The 19712-nt window shown below is 38.2% G+C and overlaps 1 protein-coding gene across 5 annotated transcripts in view; it reads left to right on the top strand.

The window, feature by feature from the left end:
- Window positions 1-1207: 1207 nt before the first annotated feature.
- LOC136447354 (receptor-type tyrosine-protein phosphatase N2-like) overlaps window positions 1208-19712 on the top strand; it is a 104665-nt gene continuing 86160 nt past the window's right edge. For 2 of the 5 annotated variants that reach the window (XM_066446186.1, XM_066446185.1), the window contains exons 1-2: window positions 1208-1430; window positions 9760-9810. In XM_066446186.1, the coding sequence (XP_066302283.1) occupies window positions 1343-1430; window positions 9760-9810 (139 nt within the window). In that variant the 5' untranslated portion in view covers window positions 1208-1342. The remainder of the gene's footprint in view (window positions 1431-9759; window positions 9811-19712) is intronic. The other 3 variants (XM_066446184.1, XM_066446183.1, XM_066446182.1) reach the window with 2 other exon arrangements.

The raw sequence follows: 19712 nt of genomic DNA, 5'->3' as shown, positions 1-19712 counted from the left end.
ATTTAATATGATGATGATAACTTGAATTTTCAGATAAAGATTCAAACATCAACAAACCTTTGAACGCAAGCAAATTACGACTAAATGACTGTCAAACACTCCCTGTGCTAGCCTCCCTATACAAGCTGGATTTAAAGATTGATTATATATGTTAATTCTTTTCATACTAATCCTCACGTCGCCTGTTTTTTTTTAAAAACCACTCTTGTTCCTTCTGTGTTTTTCTAACAACCCTGTCAATGAAAAACGGATGTTTGTGCAAAAGAACTAGTTCATCATGTTAAAGAAAGACCGTTGTACAACCCCGCCTTCAATTAGTAAATACCATAACGTTGTAACGTTAATTCACTTCCTCAGGGGTGTCAAAGAATTTATACGAATTTTACGGAATACATACGAATTTTACGGAATACATACGATCCATTACTAGAAACATACGATCCTTACGGAATTCATACGATCCATTACGCTGAAACATACGATCCTTACGGAATCCATACGATCCATTACGCGGAATACTTAAGAGCTTAGTAATGGCGTATCCCATCCGGCTAAACTCTAAAAAATCTCAAGCTGCACTAAATTAAGACTGATGTAGGCTTAGACCAACTAGGAGGACCAGACAAAGCTAGATTCGGTGCTAGCGCGATGGCCAGCAAATTAGTAAGGATCGTATGTATTCCGCATAATGGATCGTATGTATTCCGTGCGGATCGTATGTTTCTGCGTAATGGATCGTATGAATTCGGTAAGGATCGTATGTTTCTAGTAATGGATCGTATGTATTCCGTAAAATTCGTATGAATTCTTTGACACCCCTGTTCCTGCCATAAACTAGCGTGTCAATATCGATGTTGTGATTCTAAGTAGGATGGATAGATGGAGGAAGAGATAAGGAATTCGGAAGGGATGGATGGACAGACATTCTGAATAGCCTTGGTACTAATCTACTTGTCTTGCGTCCATCCATCCATCCATCCATCCATCCATCCATCCATCCATCCAATTACACATTCAGGTTCTCTCTATCCTGCTTTAGCAGGTGTCTGCCCAGATAAGTAAAAATGTATGCGTGACGGCATGTTTCCACCTGCAGCCAGGTGCCTGCCCAGATAAATAAATTTGTATGCGTGACGTCATGTTTCCAACTGCCTTAAGGTGTCCGCCACATAAATAAACATGTATGCGTGACGTCACGAGGAGACATCCGGGCACTGGGGTAATTTCTCCGTGCCTGTGGCTAAGCAGGCGGCGAGAGAAGATCGGGGAGAGAAACATTCGCAAATGCCGGGCCTGGAAATGTGGCTTTGAAGGCGGCCCGAGTTCGAGGAATGGGAGAACGATGTCCCTACCGAGAATCCTCGCCATTCTCGGCGTGATCGTGTCTGTGTGCGGCGGAGGGAGCGGCGACCGAGCCGAGCGGGTGTACGGTAAGCCTCGCCCGACAACATCCCATCTTGTGCGGTGTGTCCGCCTCCATACAGCAGAAATCCGCTGTTTTTCCTCAGCTTGTGATGTTATGTGGGTGGATTTGGCGAACAGCCATGTTTGGATGGCATTTACGAGGAAACGTTAGCCCGCTAGCTCACACATCAGCCACAATACTGGGTCCAAAAAGCCGAAAATGTCGTCTGAAAACCAGCAGTGAAGGTTGGTGATTGCGGGAGGGCGGGGAGGTTCAACATATGTTGACCGACATCCGCCAAAATCGATCATTTCCGATTTATCAAATGTCTTTTTCCCCCATAAATTACACTTTTCTAGCTAAATCTGATATTGTACTAAATGACTATATGGGAATCTATAGGAACATGAAAAGTGAAAGCAATAGCATCTCACATCGCCTTGTGAAATGAAACACCCCCAAATACAACACATCAATACGAACAGGTGGTTTTGAATGTTTACAGACAGATAAGTTTACATCTAACAACAATCTGAACAGTTTTTACACCATGTTTTGTCAGGTTATCTGACAATTACAAGCACAAGCTTGTTGTATAAGAAAATAAACAGTATGGGGTTATGGAAATAACCACGACCCTTAACAAAATAATGACTGCTTTCAGTTACTTTATTTTTTACTTTCATGTTGTTCTTTAGAATTTAATTGCTGTAACAAAAAAGTTACCTCAAAACTGAAATGAGACCTTATTGATGATGATAAGAAATATTAGAAAAAGAAATTAAAAAAGCAAACTTGAAATCCCAGAGACATTTGAAGATAAAGGTACATTGTATTTTGGAGTTAAATATTTGTAAAATGAACAAAAAGTTTCTTCTTCATATCAATATATAGGCCTGTTAGGAATTACCAAGAAAGAAAATATAACGATGATACAATGGTCAGATTTCTCTGAACTGCAATTGAGCATTAACTTCTACAATGTATACTTCATCAATAAAGCAAATCAAGGGTTATATTTAGAATAAGAGAAGTAGGAAATCTTTGTTTCTTATCCCTTTGTCTTTGGTTCACATTGTCAAAATTTGAAGATCTACACTGTTAATTCATTTATTTTGCTACGTTGAAAGTTTGCAGTTGAAACAGTTGTATATATAGTACAATGGAAATGTGTATTCTCTCTGTCATGATTTCTCCACCTCACAAATCACAAACACAGCAATTAACCTTTCAAGATTTGGAGTAACGCACTGAACCTTAATCCGACGCAACATTAATCCGACACTTTTGAGTATTGGCTTGCCAATCAAAATTCAGCAGGGTAATGCAAAAAGTGTTAATTGCATTTTAATACGAGTAAAGTACTGATGTCAAAATGGTGTAAGTCGTAAGGTCATAAAGATTAAACTTTTCATGTTACAAATGTCATAGGAGGGGGAGTGGTGGTCATAATGTCGACATTTTCTTCTTCATATTATCTCATTACATTAAGTTTAAATATCTACACTTGTATCGATCAAAAGAGGAATAAACCATATGTCCGTCAACAACAGCAAAGAAGTCTGCTTTGTCCCTGATCCAAGCAAAGCGCAAATTAATTCAGATGCTTTTGCGAACGCGTCTTCGAAAACCGCCATTTTAATGTACGGGTGAATCACGTGAGCAATAGCAGACGACGCAGATCATTTATATTTATCTATTTATATATACTACTCACTCGTCTCTCTTTGATTATTAAATAGTAATTTGTAACAAGTGTTTATGTACCATCAGCAATTGAAATAGTAGCCGACATCAACAAATTAATTACTCTTCCCAAAAATCCCCTATTTTCAAATGTAAAAGTCCCAAGCCACGTGTAAGCTGATGTAATGTTAACACTATCATTGAAGGCGATACCACCTATCTCTGTACGGGGATAGCACGCTAATGACAAGGTTATACTAACAAATAATTGAACCTCGACACCAGGGCTAAGATGATAGTGACACAGGAGAGTTGTACTTCCTCTACCACAGTGCTTGCTCTTGGTACAGGCCGATAACCTGTATTGTCACGTACAGTTTCCACCTGCCTGGTAGTTTGGAGGACATTTTACCGGTCAGTAGCTAGTGTACTAGTATATTTAAGCAAACCTTAGTTACTCGCATTTTGATACCTGTAGCAGGCCCACAAGGATTAGACCACAAGGTTTACAATAGCCATGACCGTGCAATGGAACATAAGAACGGATCTGCCGCAATGTTTTTCAGGACTATTTTTTTGGCCGGAGCTATCGTGAGTGCATAATCGTACCGACTGTGACACGTGGTGCCTACGATAACTGGTGTATGTGGCCGTTGCTTGACAGAGAAATTGAGAAATAACCGTTATTGTGAATATCAAAATTACAGATAAATAGCAACACTGTTGTATAGTGTCGGATTAAAGTTTTGTTTGGAACAGATAACGCAAGGTGCCATCATCATATCAGGTGCTATGGTAAAGACGTAATTTTCTCGAGATTTTTCAATGATTGGAAGAGTGAGTAGTGTAGTAATGGCGACAAAAACAATGTACATGATACAGTCAATGATTGCTGAAATACTCAAAAGTCCGCTCGTTTATTTATCATACAATAATGCGTAAGCATAAAAGTGTAGTATTAAGGTTCAGCACCGTAACATGTATTTCATACTGGACAGTAATTACATGCGTCTATGAAAAGCTTGAAACAAACACCAGAAGTATGGTATTAAATTCTTACATTTGTTTATGCTGACAAAATATGTTTCTTCCAAGCACCAAACATCCGTGATATCGTCATGACCAGATGATGATGTAACAATTTACCTAAGAACATCCAAAAATTATACTAGTAGAAGGTAAAATGGACAGACACACACACAAACACACATACACATACACAAACACACACACATACTAGTAACTATATAGACACAAACACACACAGACACACATACAAACACATACTCTCACCTCTCATATAGAAGTACCCCCTGGAATATAAGTACCCCCCGGAAAAATCTTCAAAGTCGAATATAAGTACCCCCTGAAATAAAAGTACCCCCTGGAAAATGTCAAAATTGACAGTCGAGGTAAACTGTGTCCACACGACTGTCCGAAGGAAATAAGATAATAGCAGGTAGGTTGCATCTATTCAATTATGCCTGAGGACCATACCTATTAAGTATATGAATATTGAACAGAATAACTGTACGCTTGCTCAAATCATGATGATCTTCCTCGCCACTTCAATAAAATATAATAATAATGTTGAAAAATTAGGCATAGGTTCCCCGCTATGACCCCTAACCGGGGGCCATGGTGCTTCAAATTCAACAATTGAAAATGTACATGATACATACAGTGTATATGCATTTTCGAACTTGCAGCAAGTGATCAAGGAAAATTGTTGTAACATGAATTTCATTATCTTTTATCATTACTTTTATCATTACTGACATATAATCAAAATCATCAGATAGCTAAATTGTTCCTAATCATATTTTCTAAAGACATTATCCCCCTAAAAAAACAAATATGAACACCAAAAAAGGGTTATGTCCATGAACTTTTGCTCCATAGCGTCGAGAACAAAGTTTTTGTGAGGCGCTCGGATTTCGAGTTCCCGCGGTTGAGCCCACAAAATTGATATTGAACAGAACTCGACTGTAAAAGTAGCACAGCGTCTCAGGCCGCAAATACGAAGAAACTACCGATTGCATGTTGACAATAGAAACGGCCCTTTACCGCTAAAATTTAAAAATCTTACGGTTATTCTAAAATACAAACCCTCCTAAAATATAGATAGATTTCTGTGTCCATCGTTGCCGCAAAGTATAATATTTTTCACGCGTTTACGGTATCATTTTAAAGATCGTAATCTGTACTGTGCAATATGCTGCTAGATTTACTGTAAGCACGCCTGATGGTGCCGCGGCCATGTTTCGATGGCAAAACATGCTGTTGTTTACCGCTCGTTTTGTGCCGTTCTTAGATTTTGCGGCCTCAAAACACATATCACAAGGGAACTTAAGTTATAATTGTCGTTTTTCCGTGTAATGTATCTTCTGTGAACGAATTATTCTTCCGCCGCGCTACCGATAGCGGTCATCGAATTCTTCCCTGCGCAAGTCTAACGTTTACTACTCGACACGTTTTTTGATCAGCATGCTTTGGTTTACGATGTAAACAGAGACTGTCAAAGTTATTTACATGACAATTGTATTTTGAAATGTCAGTGTTGCGTCTTATTTCCCCCCCAAAACAATGTTAACTTTGTAACGTCATAGCGAGATCGATCGATATGTTACGAGTGCCGCAAGGATTTCACAAAGGCCGCCGCCGGCCATAGCGGTGGGGAAATCAACGCCGCTAGGCCGAAAAATAGCGAATTACTAGCAAAAATACAGGGGAAATATGGGCAGAAAAACCAAAAATTTCGATTTTAGAGGGATTTCTGGTTAGCAAAATCCTGATTTTTGAAAAAATTATAAACGTACTGTCTAAAATAAGAAAGTACCGGGCGGATTTTGAGGCGAAAAAAAATAAACGTACCGGTACGTTTATTTGAGAGGTGAGAGTACATACACGTATTCACACAAACACACACACATACACACACACACACACACACACACACACACACACACAAACACACACACAAACTTTAGTCTACTACAGTATAGACACATTCAACACACAGACACACATACAAACACATACATACACGGATGCACACAAACACACATACACACGCACAAACACACACACAAACTTACTTTAGTCTACTACAGTATAGACACATTTAACACACAGACACATATACAAACACATACATACACGGATGCACACAAACACACACACACACACACACGCACAAACACTCACACAAACTAACTTTAGTCTACTACAGTATAGACACATTTAACACACACACACACACAGACACAAAGACACATATACAAACACATACATACACGGATGCACACAAACACACACACACACACACACGCACAAACACTCACACAAACTAACTTTAGTCTACTACAGTATAGACACATTTAACACACACACACACACACAAAGACACATATACAAACACATACATACACGGATGCACACAAACACACATACACACGCACAAACACTCACACAAACTTACTTTAGTCTACTACAGTATAGACACATTTAACACACACACACACACAAAGACACATATACAAACGCATACATACATGGATGCACACAAACACACATAGTAACATACACATACACACATATAAATATATGTGTATGTGTATATACTTAAAACTAAATGCACACACATTTACATTTGTCTTGTGACAGTTGAAGTCATTTGCTATAGGAATAATAGTAGTGCTGCTGTGTTGTAATTACTAGGAAGGGTGTGGTTGGTGTTCATTCATGTGAAATGACCTACTTTACAGGTGGTGCAATATATATGTACAACAGGGAGTGATATACATGTACTATCGTCGTGTTTCCGTGTGGATTTTACTAGCCTTGATTTAATGTGTTTAAGAGTTCGTTTAAATTTTTTGAAAAACAAAGTAATCAGTCTTTCACTGGAAGAATTATGATCTAAAAAATCAATATTTCCAGGAAAAGATATCAATACACATCTATGTCTATCCTCCCTTCTGTGATGGCGAAATGTAATTAAGTTTACAAGGTGCTCTCAAACAGGGTAGTGTAGATATGTAAAAGAAATTTGGATTCTAGTAGGGAAATAGATTATTTATAGTTGTGCTTGTTCTTTAAGCCTCTACTCTGTGGAATAGTTCCTAATAGATATTGTCAACTTTTTGAGGCTGAGACTTAAGAATTATTGTATAAATCTTCGATTACTTCAGATTTTGTATTGTTCCATGGGGCAAACCCTCGGTAATTTGGAAGAAAGGGAATTCATGTAATCTGGGACTTGGGATTTAATGACGGTATATACGGGTGATAACGCATGCATAATCCCTAATTATAAGCTACATGCTTTCTGCTTATTAGTGATGACGCACGTCGAGTCAAGGGGGCTCAAAGCAACAGAGGACATCTTTCATTAGATATACATTTTTGCAAAATCAATTCAAGAACGATATGATTTTGACATGATGAAATGTTAGTTAAACAGAGCACTTTGGACTTTCTACATGTAGCCTCTTACATATTTGATATTTTGTGAAAAGTATGTTGCATCATAATGGCCCCCAGCGAGGGTCTTCACACTTTGCTGAAGATTGAAAAATCTTGAGATTTTGTGCAAAATTTTGAGACGATCTCATCAAGTCAAGGAAAAGTAGGGCATACACAGGCAATAAGGCCTACTACATGTAAGTCCCACTGGACCAATTAGTGTGATGAATTGCATTACACAATGATTGGCTCCATCAGATCTAGAAGGCCTGGGTGGATTCTGTTGGGACGTTCTTAGATGAGGCCACTTCTCGGAATAGCCTGTCCTGCCTGTTTTTCCCATTTGGAAAAAAAACAAGAGCTTTTAAAAAAAGCTGGCGTTTCGGCTACGTTTATGAGTGTGAATTGTCTTTTCCCTTTACTTGAAGTAAAATCTGCCAGAGGAAGTCACTCAAGGGCTGTTCAGTCTATAAGAAAAATTGTCATTTTGGGAAATGAGTACTGTTTTAATAGAGAAAGGCAGATTGGGGAAAGCAATTTTGAAGTTACGTCACTTAACTTAAGTGCTTTTGAAAAAGCTGGTCTTGGCCTACAACTTGTACTTATTTGTAAAATGTACAATAGGCTCATTATAAAAGCTATCAATGTAATTATGTACATGGCACGCAATAAAACATAAAATTTGAAAAAGCACCATTGAATCATCAGCACTATGGTAATTAAGTGAAATAGAAGTTCATAACAGCTAAGGTTCTATCTAAAATGACTACCAAATGTCAAACAAATCAACAGCTACCTCATCCGTATTATTCTGGTTTCCGCATTTACAACATTTCTTCCTTATTTTCCTGGGTAATTTTGCTAAAATTCATGAAAATTCCCATAGTTTTGTGCCGAGCGGCGCCACTTTCCACGTCCGTGTTGTCTGAATGAAGTCGATACTGAACAATGGAGCATTTGCTACTGTAACAAAGGATCGCTGTTTTGCAAACAACATCAAGAGCCTCTGTTTACATCGGGGATAGAAGTTTAGTGGCGAGTGTTTTGCAAGAGTCATCTTACCGCGCATAGGAGCCGCTGCACGGTATTTTCCATTACAATGAACAGAAAAATTCGAATGCCGGGTTTGGAATCTATGAAGTCCTGTTCATAAGACAAAGGCCTTGTATATATTAAATGAATATTTAAAAATAACAAATATAAAATATTTCTTTATTTATTAATGAAAAAAAATGATATTCATAAATATGATATTGATAGATTAATATAATATCAATATATATTTTTGATATTCAATATCTAAAAAGAAAAAAAAAATCCATGCATGGACACGAACCCGGATCTTCTGGGTCCGAAGTGCTTCGCGTTGCCAGATGGGCCAAGCTGCGGTACGTAACCCGTCACTCTGTACGTAATGCTATAACCTCACTATATGGTATCATTTATGCCGATTTTTGGTCGTTTTCTTGACGAAATCATTTTTTTTCTTCTGCAATCTTGTGGAATAGATGTAATATGGTCATTTTTCAGGATATCAAAGTCCGAAACCACAATGCAATGATATTTCCGAACAGTTGTAGCAGTTACATGCGGTCGCCCTCCTGTGTGTCATGCAAATGTAGCCTGCCTGCCTTTTCGTGCTCCCTTGCCATATAAGGCAACGGCTATACAAGGATTTGGGAACGTATTGCCATATAAGGTCTTATTGTGTGCGACACAGTGTTGAACCAAGCTTCCTGCTTCCTGCCTGCCTGCAAGGTAAAAGCCAGGACATTGCGTTCCGGCGCGAAGGCGCCGAAACGCAAAAATTGGGTCAACTAGTCCCATTCACAAATTTTAACTAATAAAGTGCCTCGGTCGCTTCGCGATCTCGGTACTTTATTCGGTGGTTATAGGAACGACCATGCCTTATCACACCGTATAGACCTCAGGGCGGGTCATTAACCCTATATTATACATGTATATTTCTAATACTTAACCTGTCAATGTTCTAATTGGTAATTTTATTCAGGGGATACTTTCATAAGATTTAATTCACCCCCCTCTTACATATTCTGCCATACTGCAGGTTGGATTGACCTTTGGCCATCAAGGCTCAGACCCTCTAGTCTAAGTCACTTAGGCTTGACAATATTGCACACTGTCAGGTTACCTTAAACTTATTTTGAGAAAAGATTATAACAGTTGATTTTGTTTTCCAGGGTGCCTGTTCCAGAAGGATCTATGCAGGAGGGGTGAAATATGTGTTGTTGGTGAGTACACATTCAAATACAACATTTGGATGAAGAATCGTAACAATGGAGGTTTACCAAGAAATACAGTTGATAGGGAATTGTTTTCCAAGAAAAGGAATCATTGGGTAAACAGTAGAAAGTTGGAAGAAGATTTAACTTCAACAACTAAAAAAAGATCATCTAGCAAAAAGTATACTGTAAGTCTACTTAGAGTTAGATCCGCAGTATAAGTAGATTCGCGGAATCCGCGGCGACCTTTGCGCCGCTAATCAATTTCCCCGCGGATATGTTTATCATACTTTTGCCCCCCTCCCCACATTTACGAGTGGGCTCGACTTCAGGGAAAAGGGACACATAAACAATGCACGCGATTGTGTAAAACATGACAAACTTTTACACAGTACATACGTGTAAACAAGTGATATTACATATGATTCGCAGAAGTTTGGCCGAGCGGCGTCGCTTCTCCCGACTGCTACATACATACTATTACTAATAATTCACAGAGAAATCAGAAAATAATTATCGAGATACACGCCATAATTTTGGTTTTGCATTGTCGTTACGGGCTTGGGGACGCCGTTTACCGTTGTACAATCACACTCTTTTGTTTCTTGCTATTGTTATGCTTGCAAACAATCAATATCGGTGCCTCTGACATACGTTGATCTCATTTAAAACCTGTTTTTCAAGAAAGCCAGCAAAAATACGTAAAGAAAAACAAGATTTTCGCCCGAGCATTTGAGTCCCTACGCTGTGATTTGCCGCCATTTGTCGCCATTTGTGGTCGTATTCGGTGGAGAATCTATTCCTTTAATTTTCTTCCCGTGAAAATTCTGCATACGTAGTGTAGATGAGTCATATTTTACGCCGTGATTTTACTTCAAAATACGGCGCGCTAGCGGCAGGATCGGGCTGGGCCGCCATCTTTGTTTACTCATGTTTACCGCTTGTTCTAATATAAGCGCTGATTGGTTTGTGTCAGAAAAACTGTGCTCTGATTGGTTGACTGCAAGATTTCACGTGATCACAAGGCGGGAATTCCCCGTCACAGTTTCGGTGTGGACCGCATTTTGTGACGATTTTGAAGCAGTTTTGTAGGGACCTTCGTAACATTTTTGATTTTTGAAAATTGAACAAGCATTTTCTGATGGCAGTATTCAGTTATTTTTTTTCTACCCATCGCCCAGCGCGAATTTAGAACCACCGCGGATTTTCCATTTGCCCGAAACCGCGGATTTTAGGCCCCACGGATCTAAGTAGACTTACAGTATTAGAGCTAAACTGTAGACGAAATATTTTGAAATGTGCCCAACAAGGTAAAGAAGGCTCTGCTTCTGAGGTGTGGCCAAAAGATAAGGTTTTCACTTTAAAAATGCCATTTATGTCTTCCATTACGAATCCTCCACTTTAAGGAAAGGAGTCTAACTTTTGATAAAATAATCATAAATGGCTAATCCTCTATGTATATATGCAGCACCTTTATTTCCCTTAAGGGTTCTTCAACTTTTTTTATATACAGTATTGAAATTGTTGTGACACCATAATCTGATCACACATGTGACGTATTATATAGCCATGGGGACTGTAGCAGCATGTGATCATGAGTCCCTTTGTGGTTGTGATAACATGAAATTACGTCTTCCTATGACGTAGTGACTGTTGCCTAGCAACAAGGTATAGAGGCCAGTGATAAGGGTGAAGGTACACAACATACTATCTATAATGATGATAGCAGGATGTGATTTTCTAACTTGACGTAACGGAAATGTCATACGGGTGAAGTCATTTCTGCCTGGATACAGGTCTGTAGTTTCAATGTAGATGAGGTTGTTAGGCAGTAGAAGGAGAGCTATAGACTGCACCTTCGAATTTAGATAATGTTTTGACACAGTGCCCCTACACTCGCCTGTGCCTCTAAGACTAAAAAAGGCTAAAGTATGGGTTTACCTTTTACAATGAATGGGTAATGGAAACATTGATGTGGCAGGCTACTAAAGAATTGATAAAGTTTAGTCACATTTATTATACATATCAGTGGCAGCAGTGGTGCAATCTGTTCCAATACAATCATGGCTTTCCATAAGATAAAGAGAATATCTTCAATATTCATGTGAAATAATGTAAAATCCTTTTTGTTTTGTTTACATTGTTTTTAGAGAATAAGAGAGTATACAAATGTACATAATACATTGAATCTGTGTTGACTTTCACTGCCAAATTTTACTTACTAATAGTAATAGATTCATTTAACGTCAGCTTTCATAATTCCACTGTGTACCACCACCATAAGACATTTTAGATATCATGGTGGTCTTACACAGTGGAATTATTTGAGTTAACCAAATTGAATAACCTATTAAAGTATTAGATTTCAAACACATATAGAATTGTGATGTCTTTATGCCAGGTTAATTTCGAGGTCAGAAATTATATCAAGATAAAAAAGTAAGTTACACTTCTATGTATGTGCCAGCCTTAACCCTTGTATCACCTTCCACACAGCCATCTACAATTTCCAATGGCCCAAATTGCTTAAAACCAACTGGTTTCGAAATTTGTTTTTGGGAATAGGTGCACTGGTACTGGTGCACCCAACCTACAAAATCAGGTGCTCAGAAAGAATTTTGGGTGCGCAACATAAGATAAAGTAGAATCAACATTACGTATTTACAAACCCTATTACCAGGTCTTAAGAACTGCAATCTAAAACACTATATACAATGCCATTGTGATATAATAGCTAATTTCAACATTAAGTGCATCAAACAAAGTACAGCAAAGGTTATATTAATTAAACTCTTTCTGATACCTGAATTTCAAGAATATTCTGTATACTACTAAGTGTACAATAGTACCTCTATACCCTATATGAGCCTACAAAATATATAGGTGCACTGGTGAACCCACAGTAAAAAAATTAGGTGCACATCTCCAATTTTGGGTGCACAAAGGTGTACATGCACCCAGTATTTTGAGCCCTGCCCAAAGTACACTGTAAATGCTACCCCGTGAAAATGCACAGGTTTTATTGACGTATAATAGTGCCTGAGCTTACTTGAGGTAAGTTGAAACAATATTTGACGTTTACCAAACCCACCAAAGACAAACCTCAGTTGTGAGAATGGCTCAGGTGCAACATGAAGAGACTTTGATGCCTTGAACTTTGTATATACCCAGGAGGTGTTGATATACAGCAAATATAGAATCTGATGCATATTTCAGATGGTTTCAAACATACATTTTGTAAAAGGCTGAGTCCAAATTTGTGGACTCCAAAGTGAGAACTGAAGGCTGAGGTTGAATTGAAGATGATTAGGAACTGAAATTATTCTTTTTTTTTTAATTCTGATTTTCGCCAATTTTTTTTTTAGCCTGGCAGCTATTGAGGTTGATATTATGTTTTTTCTACAAAATTTTAGCAAAAATTGTTTGTCTTCGTTTGTGAAAAATAGAGGAAGTCTTTAAAGCCTGCATGCAATTAATTTTTTTCCAAGTAAATTCTCACTCACTCACTCGCCCATTCGCTCACTCTGATTCAGTTTATCTTCTGCTGTTCCCCATTCACGAAGGCTATATGCACATGTAGATATGCTTGTTCTTGCAATGTGATAGTTTCAATACTGAGGTTCTTGGAATTTTCATATCAATTTTTGAAGTCTTTTTTTAGCTGCTTAAATGCTCTGATGTCATAGTTTCAATACTGAGGCTCATGGAATTTCCAGATCAATTTTTAAGATCTTTTTTTAGCTGCTTAAATGCTCTGAAATGCTGTGTGCCTAGTGTTGATAGCCTCTTTTTATTGTGCCCGTAGAAGCTTTCAATAGGTTGGGAAAAAGAGGAGGGAAAATAATCCATTGGCTTCCGATCACCTGTGGTTTTTACCCTGTCATGAACAACCTGATCGATACCCTTGAAGTATAGCTGTGTACGTCATTGTATGTTGCCTTTGACACGACCACAGAAAGCAATGGCACAACGATCTATCAACCGCAATCTTTATAAATGACTGAATGGCCTAAAGGGCTGTTAGTAGTCATTGATTGTCCCAGAAAATTGACCAGTAGGCCATTGAACTCCAAACATTTTGCAAGTTAGAGTAATGTTGTAGACTCAGCTGCATAATTTCTTAGACAATTTCTACGACATATTGGTCATTCTGAAGAAGACTTTCAAATAAAACTTTAATAAGATGAAACCAGGTTATTTTTTCATTCTATTGTTATATGGGCGATTTGGTGCAATTAGGCACAGTTCAATGAGTTACACTTAAGCTGTACCCCCCGAGATACCCTCAGCAGTTGAAACATCATACTGAATTGGCACATGATGAGGAAAGATCAAACACATTATATGCATTCAGGTCAAATGGCTAGGATCTACACAAGTATCAATATTAATGGCCACAATACAGTATTCTCAAGGCAGTCTCTTAACAAACTCTATAGTAACCAGGGCTCGAAATTCATTTTTGTAAATAGGTGCACTGGTGCACCCAACCAAAAAAAATCAAGTGCACAGGAAGAATTTTGGGTACACCGCATAAAATATACAAAAATGTAGTTGAATGTCAGCAAAACATCAATCTGTACATGTAGCTAGCTCCAAAATTTCAAACAAGTACTTGCATCAAACAAAAGTATAACAAAGGTTATTTTATATAATTATTTCTTCAGATACTTCAAGTCTTGAATTTCAAGAATGTTTAAGATACAAGTACCTTTACCCTATAGCCTACAAAAATATCTAGTACATGTATGTGCACTGGTACCGTTGTACCCACAGTCAAAAATTAGGTGCACAGCTCCTATTTTGGGTGCACACGGGTGCACAAGCACCCAGTATTTCAAGCCCTGATAACGAATGAGAAAATGATGGCCACTGATACGTCCTTTTGGCCCGGTTATTTGTGCATCTACATCACTTGGACATGGTGTGAGGATAGATCGTTGGTGTGCGGCCATGTTGGCAGCGAGGGTCATGACCACCATTTAAAACGTACCCAGAGCTGAAATTTGAATGGATTGATTCTCCGATCACGTTTTAACCCTTTATCGCTGTGAGCTGAGAGAATATTGGTGTCTGAACAATTAAGAGGTCCCCTGTCTCATCAGTGTATATAGAATGAGTCTGGGTCTGGTATCAGAAAGCGGCAACTAGATTTAGGTATTATTGCTATAAAATGTAATCAACTGACACAGTTTAGAATAATGTGAGTACAAGTCAGTGTTCCTGAGGTACTGTGGAAAGTACAACAATATATTACCAAACTAGAGTTCAACGAACACATTATCTTCGCCAAATAATCAAGGCTTATTGTGGAGTGATTAATATTTACATGCTTATCACCCCCTGCAAACTTGATCATACACTATACCGTTTGAAAGTTATGATGGGTAGGGGGGGGAGAGTGAGTCCAGTCTAGATAGGGATAAAACTCATTTGGTGGTACAGGACTAGTATATGTGTATAGTGTGCTGATATATGTTATAACTGGTCATCAAAAAAATTGAAAGTTATAATTAGATGGTACAGTCAATATATATGAATAGAATAAATCATTATTCCATATCATACACATTTTGCAAGACATAGTACATGTTACTTTTCCATACGGTGCTAGGTAATACCTAGCAGTGTACTCTCTGAGCAGAGGAGCTGGTCCGGCTGGTTATTCACATGTTTTAGGTGTTTTGTAAGGCTTTCTATTTTGTTCCCTTTCCGTTATGTCTCCAACCGTGGGTTTGACAAAAATGCAGAAACTGAACACTTTAAAAAAAACCGGACCCACACATCTGTTTGAATTGTAGTGAGACTGCCCCATGTGTTTATTTATGTACACCATCTGTTTATTTACACTTCTAGGCAAGGCCTTCTGCTGGCCTGTTTCGGGAACACTGTCACACGCCCCATTATGGAATGTAATGGATTTACAATTATCCTTACTAATTATGCAGATTAGCTCCTGTTTTCTATAATTAGACATCCATTGTGTAAAGCACCATCTGAGCTCTCTACATACAAAACTTCACGACAATCTCTTCACCCCTTCTCAAGTAATACGTGTCCGAAAGTCAAAACAAAAACACCCACTGCAGTTCTAAACAGGCCGCTAGGGGGCCCAAACTTACAGAACTTACTTCTTGTGGCATGAACTATCTACCACACAAATATCATGACCATAGCACTTTCAGAAAATATACCACTAAATTTTGAAGCTCCACTGCAGTACCTTAGGTACTTGCTAGAAGGCCCATTATCGAACTTGACCTTCCTTTCCGTAAACCCTACCCATCCACTAAATATCATACAGATCCATCAACAGCTTCTTGAGTTATGTTGTCCACAAGAATTACACATCCACACAAAGCCCGCTGCAGTACTGACGGAAAATGCCAGGAGAACCATTTTTGAACTTCCACAACATCTACACACCTGCAAAAAATCATGAAGATCCATCAACGTTTCCGTCACTTTTTTCGCCTACATACAAATGCACAAAAATTAAAAGTCCGCTGCAGTACTGTTGAAAAACGCAAGGTAAACCATTTTTGAACTTGACCTTCCTTTGCAAAACCACTACACACCTACCAAAAATCATAAAGATTCATCAAAGGTTTCTTGAGTTATGCTCTTGACATACATACAGACCCACCAAACAGCTGGCTCAACCGAAAACACATAGTACTATAGTACTCGGCGAAGATAATTACCTCTTTCAATAGTGTACATGTACATACATGTACTTATAGTAACATTACAGTAACTAGTATTTTGCTATTCACCTTTTAGATCCTGTTAATGTACTTAGTATATACTCTTATATTGCTGAAATTTAACTTTGGTTTTATATAACTTTTTATTACTGCTTATCTATCACTGCATTTTTCAGACTTAAGACAGGCAACTGTAGAACTTTAACATTTCAGTTCTATTCTGAGCAAGGCCTAATCTCATGCTCTTGCGCACTGATCATTATTTATTTATCTATTTATTCATTAGTTAGCATGCTTTCTTTCAGTAGTGGGCAGTACTCAAATTATCTGGCTTAATCTGTTCAGCGTCAGTTACCCACGTTTCTCATTGTCATGACCACGTATGCCATGAAGCACTTTCAATTTGTATCTGACAGTTGCTTGGAGTGCTTAAAGTAGCTCTTTGTTAAATTTCATGCTTGGCAGAATTTGAATGGCTCATCTGCATCTCAAGTTAGTTCTCATGTAGCACGTTATTCACATTAGGCCAAGCAAGTCACAGAAAGGGAAAATAATTCTGTTGCACTTTATTTTTATTAGCAAAAATGGGTGAGGGGGCAACGTACCACATACAGGCATCATGACTTATTTGTAACAATGTCTTTAAGTCATTAAAGTCTACCTGATCAGAGACCTATAAAGGATTTGCCAAGCGGGTCATGACTACGTGTAAATGGAGAAGATAATATTAGTTACACTGTACCGTTGCATTTTATCCAATGGCCACAATGGGGAGGGGGGTACAGCATTGTGACTTGTTTGTGTATCGCCAAGACTCAGAAAGCCCCGCAAGTCTTTTCCAGCCGGCCACCTAGCCCTGCGCGTGATGTTATGTTCTTTGAGCACTTCATCCACCGAAAAGTAGATAACGAAAGTAAACTTTACTAAGCCCCTGCAGCACAAAAGCCAAAAGGTACTATTCACTGCTGTAAGGAAGAGGCATTAAACATTTGCATGTTAAAGTAGTATTATGACATAGCCAGATGGTGTCGACCAATCAGAAGCCTCCATTGCCCATGTGTTATGACGCCATAACACACCCGTTCGACCATTCCATTATGTAGAGGGGGAGGTTATCTTTTTGTTAACATTTGTATAATGTTTATTTGTTCCCAAAAATGTTTACTATCTTAGAATAAATCAAATATTTTGTAAGCATATGACAAAATAGAATAAACCATTTCAATACAAGTCAAATCTAAATGGGCGGAAAGAAAACAGTATTCAGACACCCAGTAGGGAGGAATGATGATGATTATTTAGATAATAGAATAGATTTGAAAAAGATTTGACATGCCAAGATTGCAATGTTATTGAATATTACCTGTGGAAATTTTGGTTTTCAAAATGAAATCTATCATCTTCTGTACAAAAAGGACAAATATAAATTCTGAAATACATTCTTAATACTAAATAATAGTATAAGGGATTTATGCAGGAATTGTCTACTCTTATATGGGTCAGGTTGGATAGACTATATGATAATAACGTTAATGACCCGCCTATTCCTCGGTGTATATGGTGTCATAATGCGTGGCCATATGCTATAACCACCTCATAAACCCACCATGTTTGCTTCGCTCACACTGTGGTCTCGTTCGCTTCGCTCACTCTGGTTTTATTTGGTGGTTATAGCACATGGCCAGGCGCTATGACACCATATAGATATACACCTCGGGGCGGGTCATTAACCCTTAACTACAGAACATACATGTACATGTTCTTATCGATATCAAAAGTGTTAATAACCAGCAGGACAGAGGCACCTGACAGTCTGCCAGTGAGCCATGATATCTATGTGCAGCACATCTAACCCTTGCAAGACTGTACATGTGAAGATGAACGATAAACTGGATGGTGAGTGATCGAGTAGGAGTGATTATTGAAGAGTAGGGATGACTTAGTGCGCTTGGCAGAAAAACGTGAGCGGTGAAAAAGAGGCACTGCAGTATCATCCAGTAGAAGACCCTTTGTACTTTAGAGAATGAGTGCTTTACCTCTACTTAATGGCCTTCCATGCTCTGTAAGTGGTGCTGAAAAGTTGGTTATTCTGTATGAAGCATACTTTCAACAGCTGAAGATCTTCATTGTCATTATGACATGTACAGTACCTCATTTGTGGTGTCCTGAATGTAGAGTGGGTTTTCTAGGACAGAATTTGAATAAATCGAGCCATGATCCATCCAATGGCAGAATTCTGGCTATTGTACATCCTGAAATATTTGTGACATTTGTAATTTTCCGATTTCTGCAGACTTATTATACACCTGCGTATATTTGTTCTGTCTTTTTGGGACATCTTTTGTTTCAACCATGCACACACTCAAAGATTGGTAACTCATCTTCATTTTGAACAGTGCAATTGAAATCATATGCTGCCAACTCAGAATGAATTTGCTGTATTGCTTGAATTTATCAGATCAGTTTTGATTGGCTCATAAGTAAGTCTTATTAAGATAAACACCTCTCCAAAGAACTGTACAAATCTATGTCACAACTGTGCAATTTGTTTATTTATTGAACTGTGCAGCGCAGTATTGAGATGAAATGTAGAACAATATAGGACAAGAAACATTATCATATTCCAGGATGTAAGTCCTTTTATTAACTGTTAGGTTTCTAAGTTGTCAATCACTCAAGTTGGCTTCAAAAGATATACATTGACCTACAAACAGCAGCATATACATTGTTGATGAGGATACAAAGTTTTGATGTACGTTGCGCCGTCACGTGCACGCATGTGTGAAATATATTGTATCTAGGTCAGCGAGTGAAGATGATTGGCTATCTGTATGCTTCACGAGTTTCTTGATTTTGATTTGATTGTGTTTATCTTCATGTAGGTGCATTTGGGAAGATAGTAATATGGACTGATTGGGTATGTTTGTCCACACCCTCAGTGCATGTTAGATTCACGGCACGTAGTGGGAATCAAGCCATGATAACCGTGCTAATATTGGGTTTGGCAAAGTGCCATCTGATTGCTGTTTTGTGTTTTAAGAATAAACGTGGTACCGAGGGTAACATTATGATAGCAACAATAATCTATATTAGGCTGTCAGCAACTGTAGACTATTCCTACAAGTAAAGAGTTAAGATCAATATTTAATACTGTACATGTAAATCTTGAAATGTTCATCGTGGTTTTGTTTTAAAATGTGCATT

The sequence above is a fragment of the Branchiostoma lanceolatum genome, chromosome 13 (genome assembly GCF_035083965.1).
Source record: "Branchiostoma lanceolatum isolate klBraLanc5 chromosome 13, klBraLanc5.hap2, whole genome shotgun sequence".
In the NCBI taxonomy this organism is placed as follows: Eukaryota; Metazoa; Chordata; class Leptocardii; order Amphioxiformes; family Branchiostomatidae; genus Branchiostoma; species Branchiostoma lanceolatum.
Note: the sequence above shows the minus strand (reverse complement) of the source record. Positions and strands in the feature narration are given on the sequence as shown.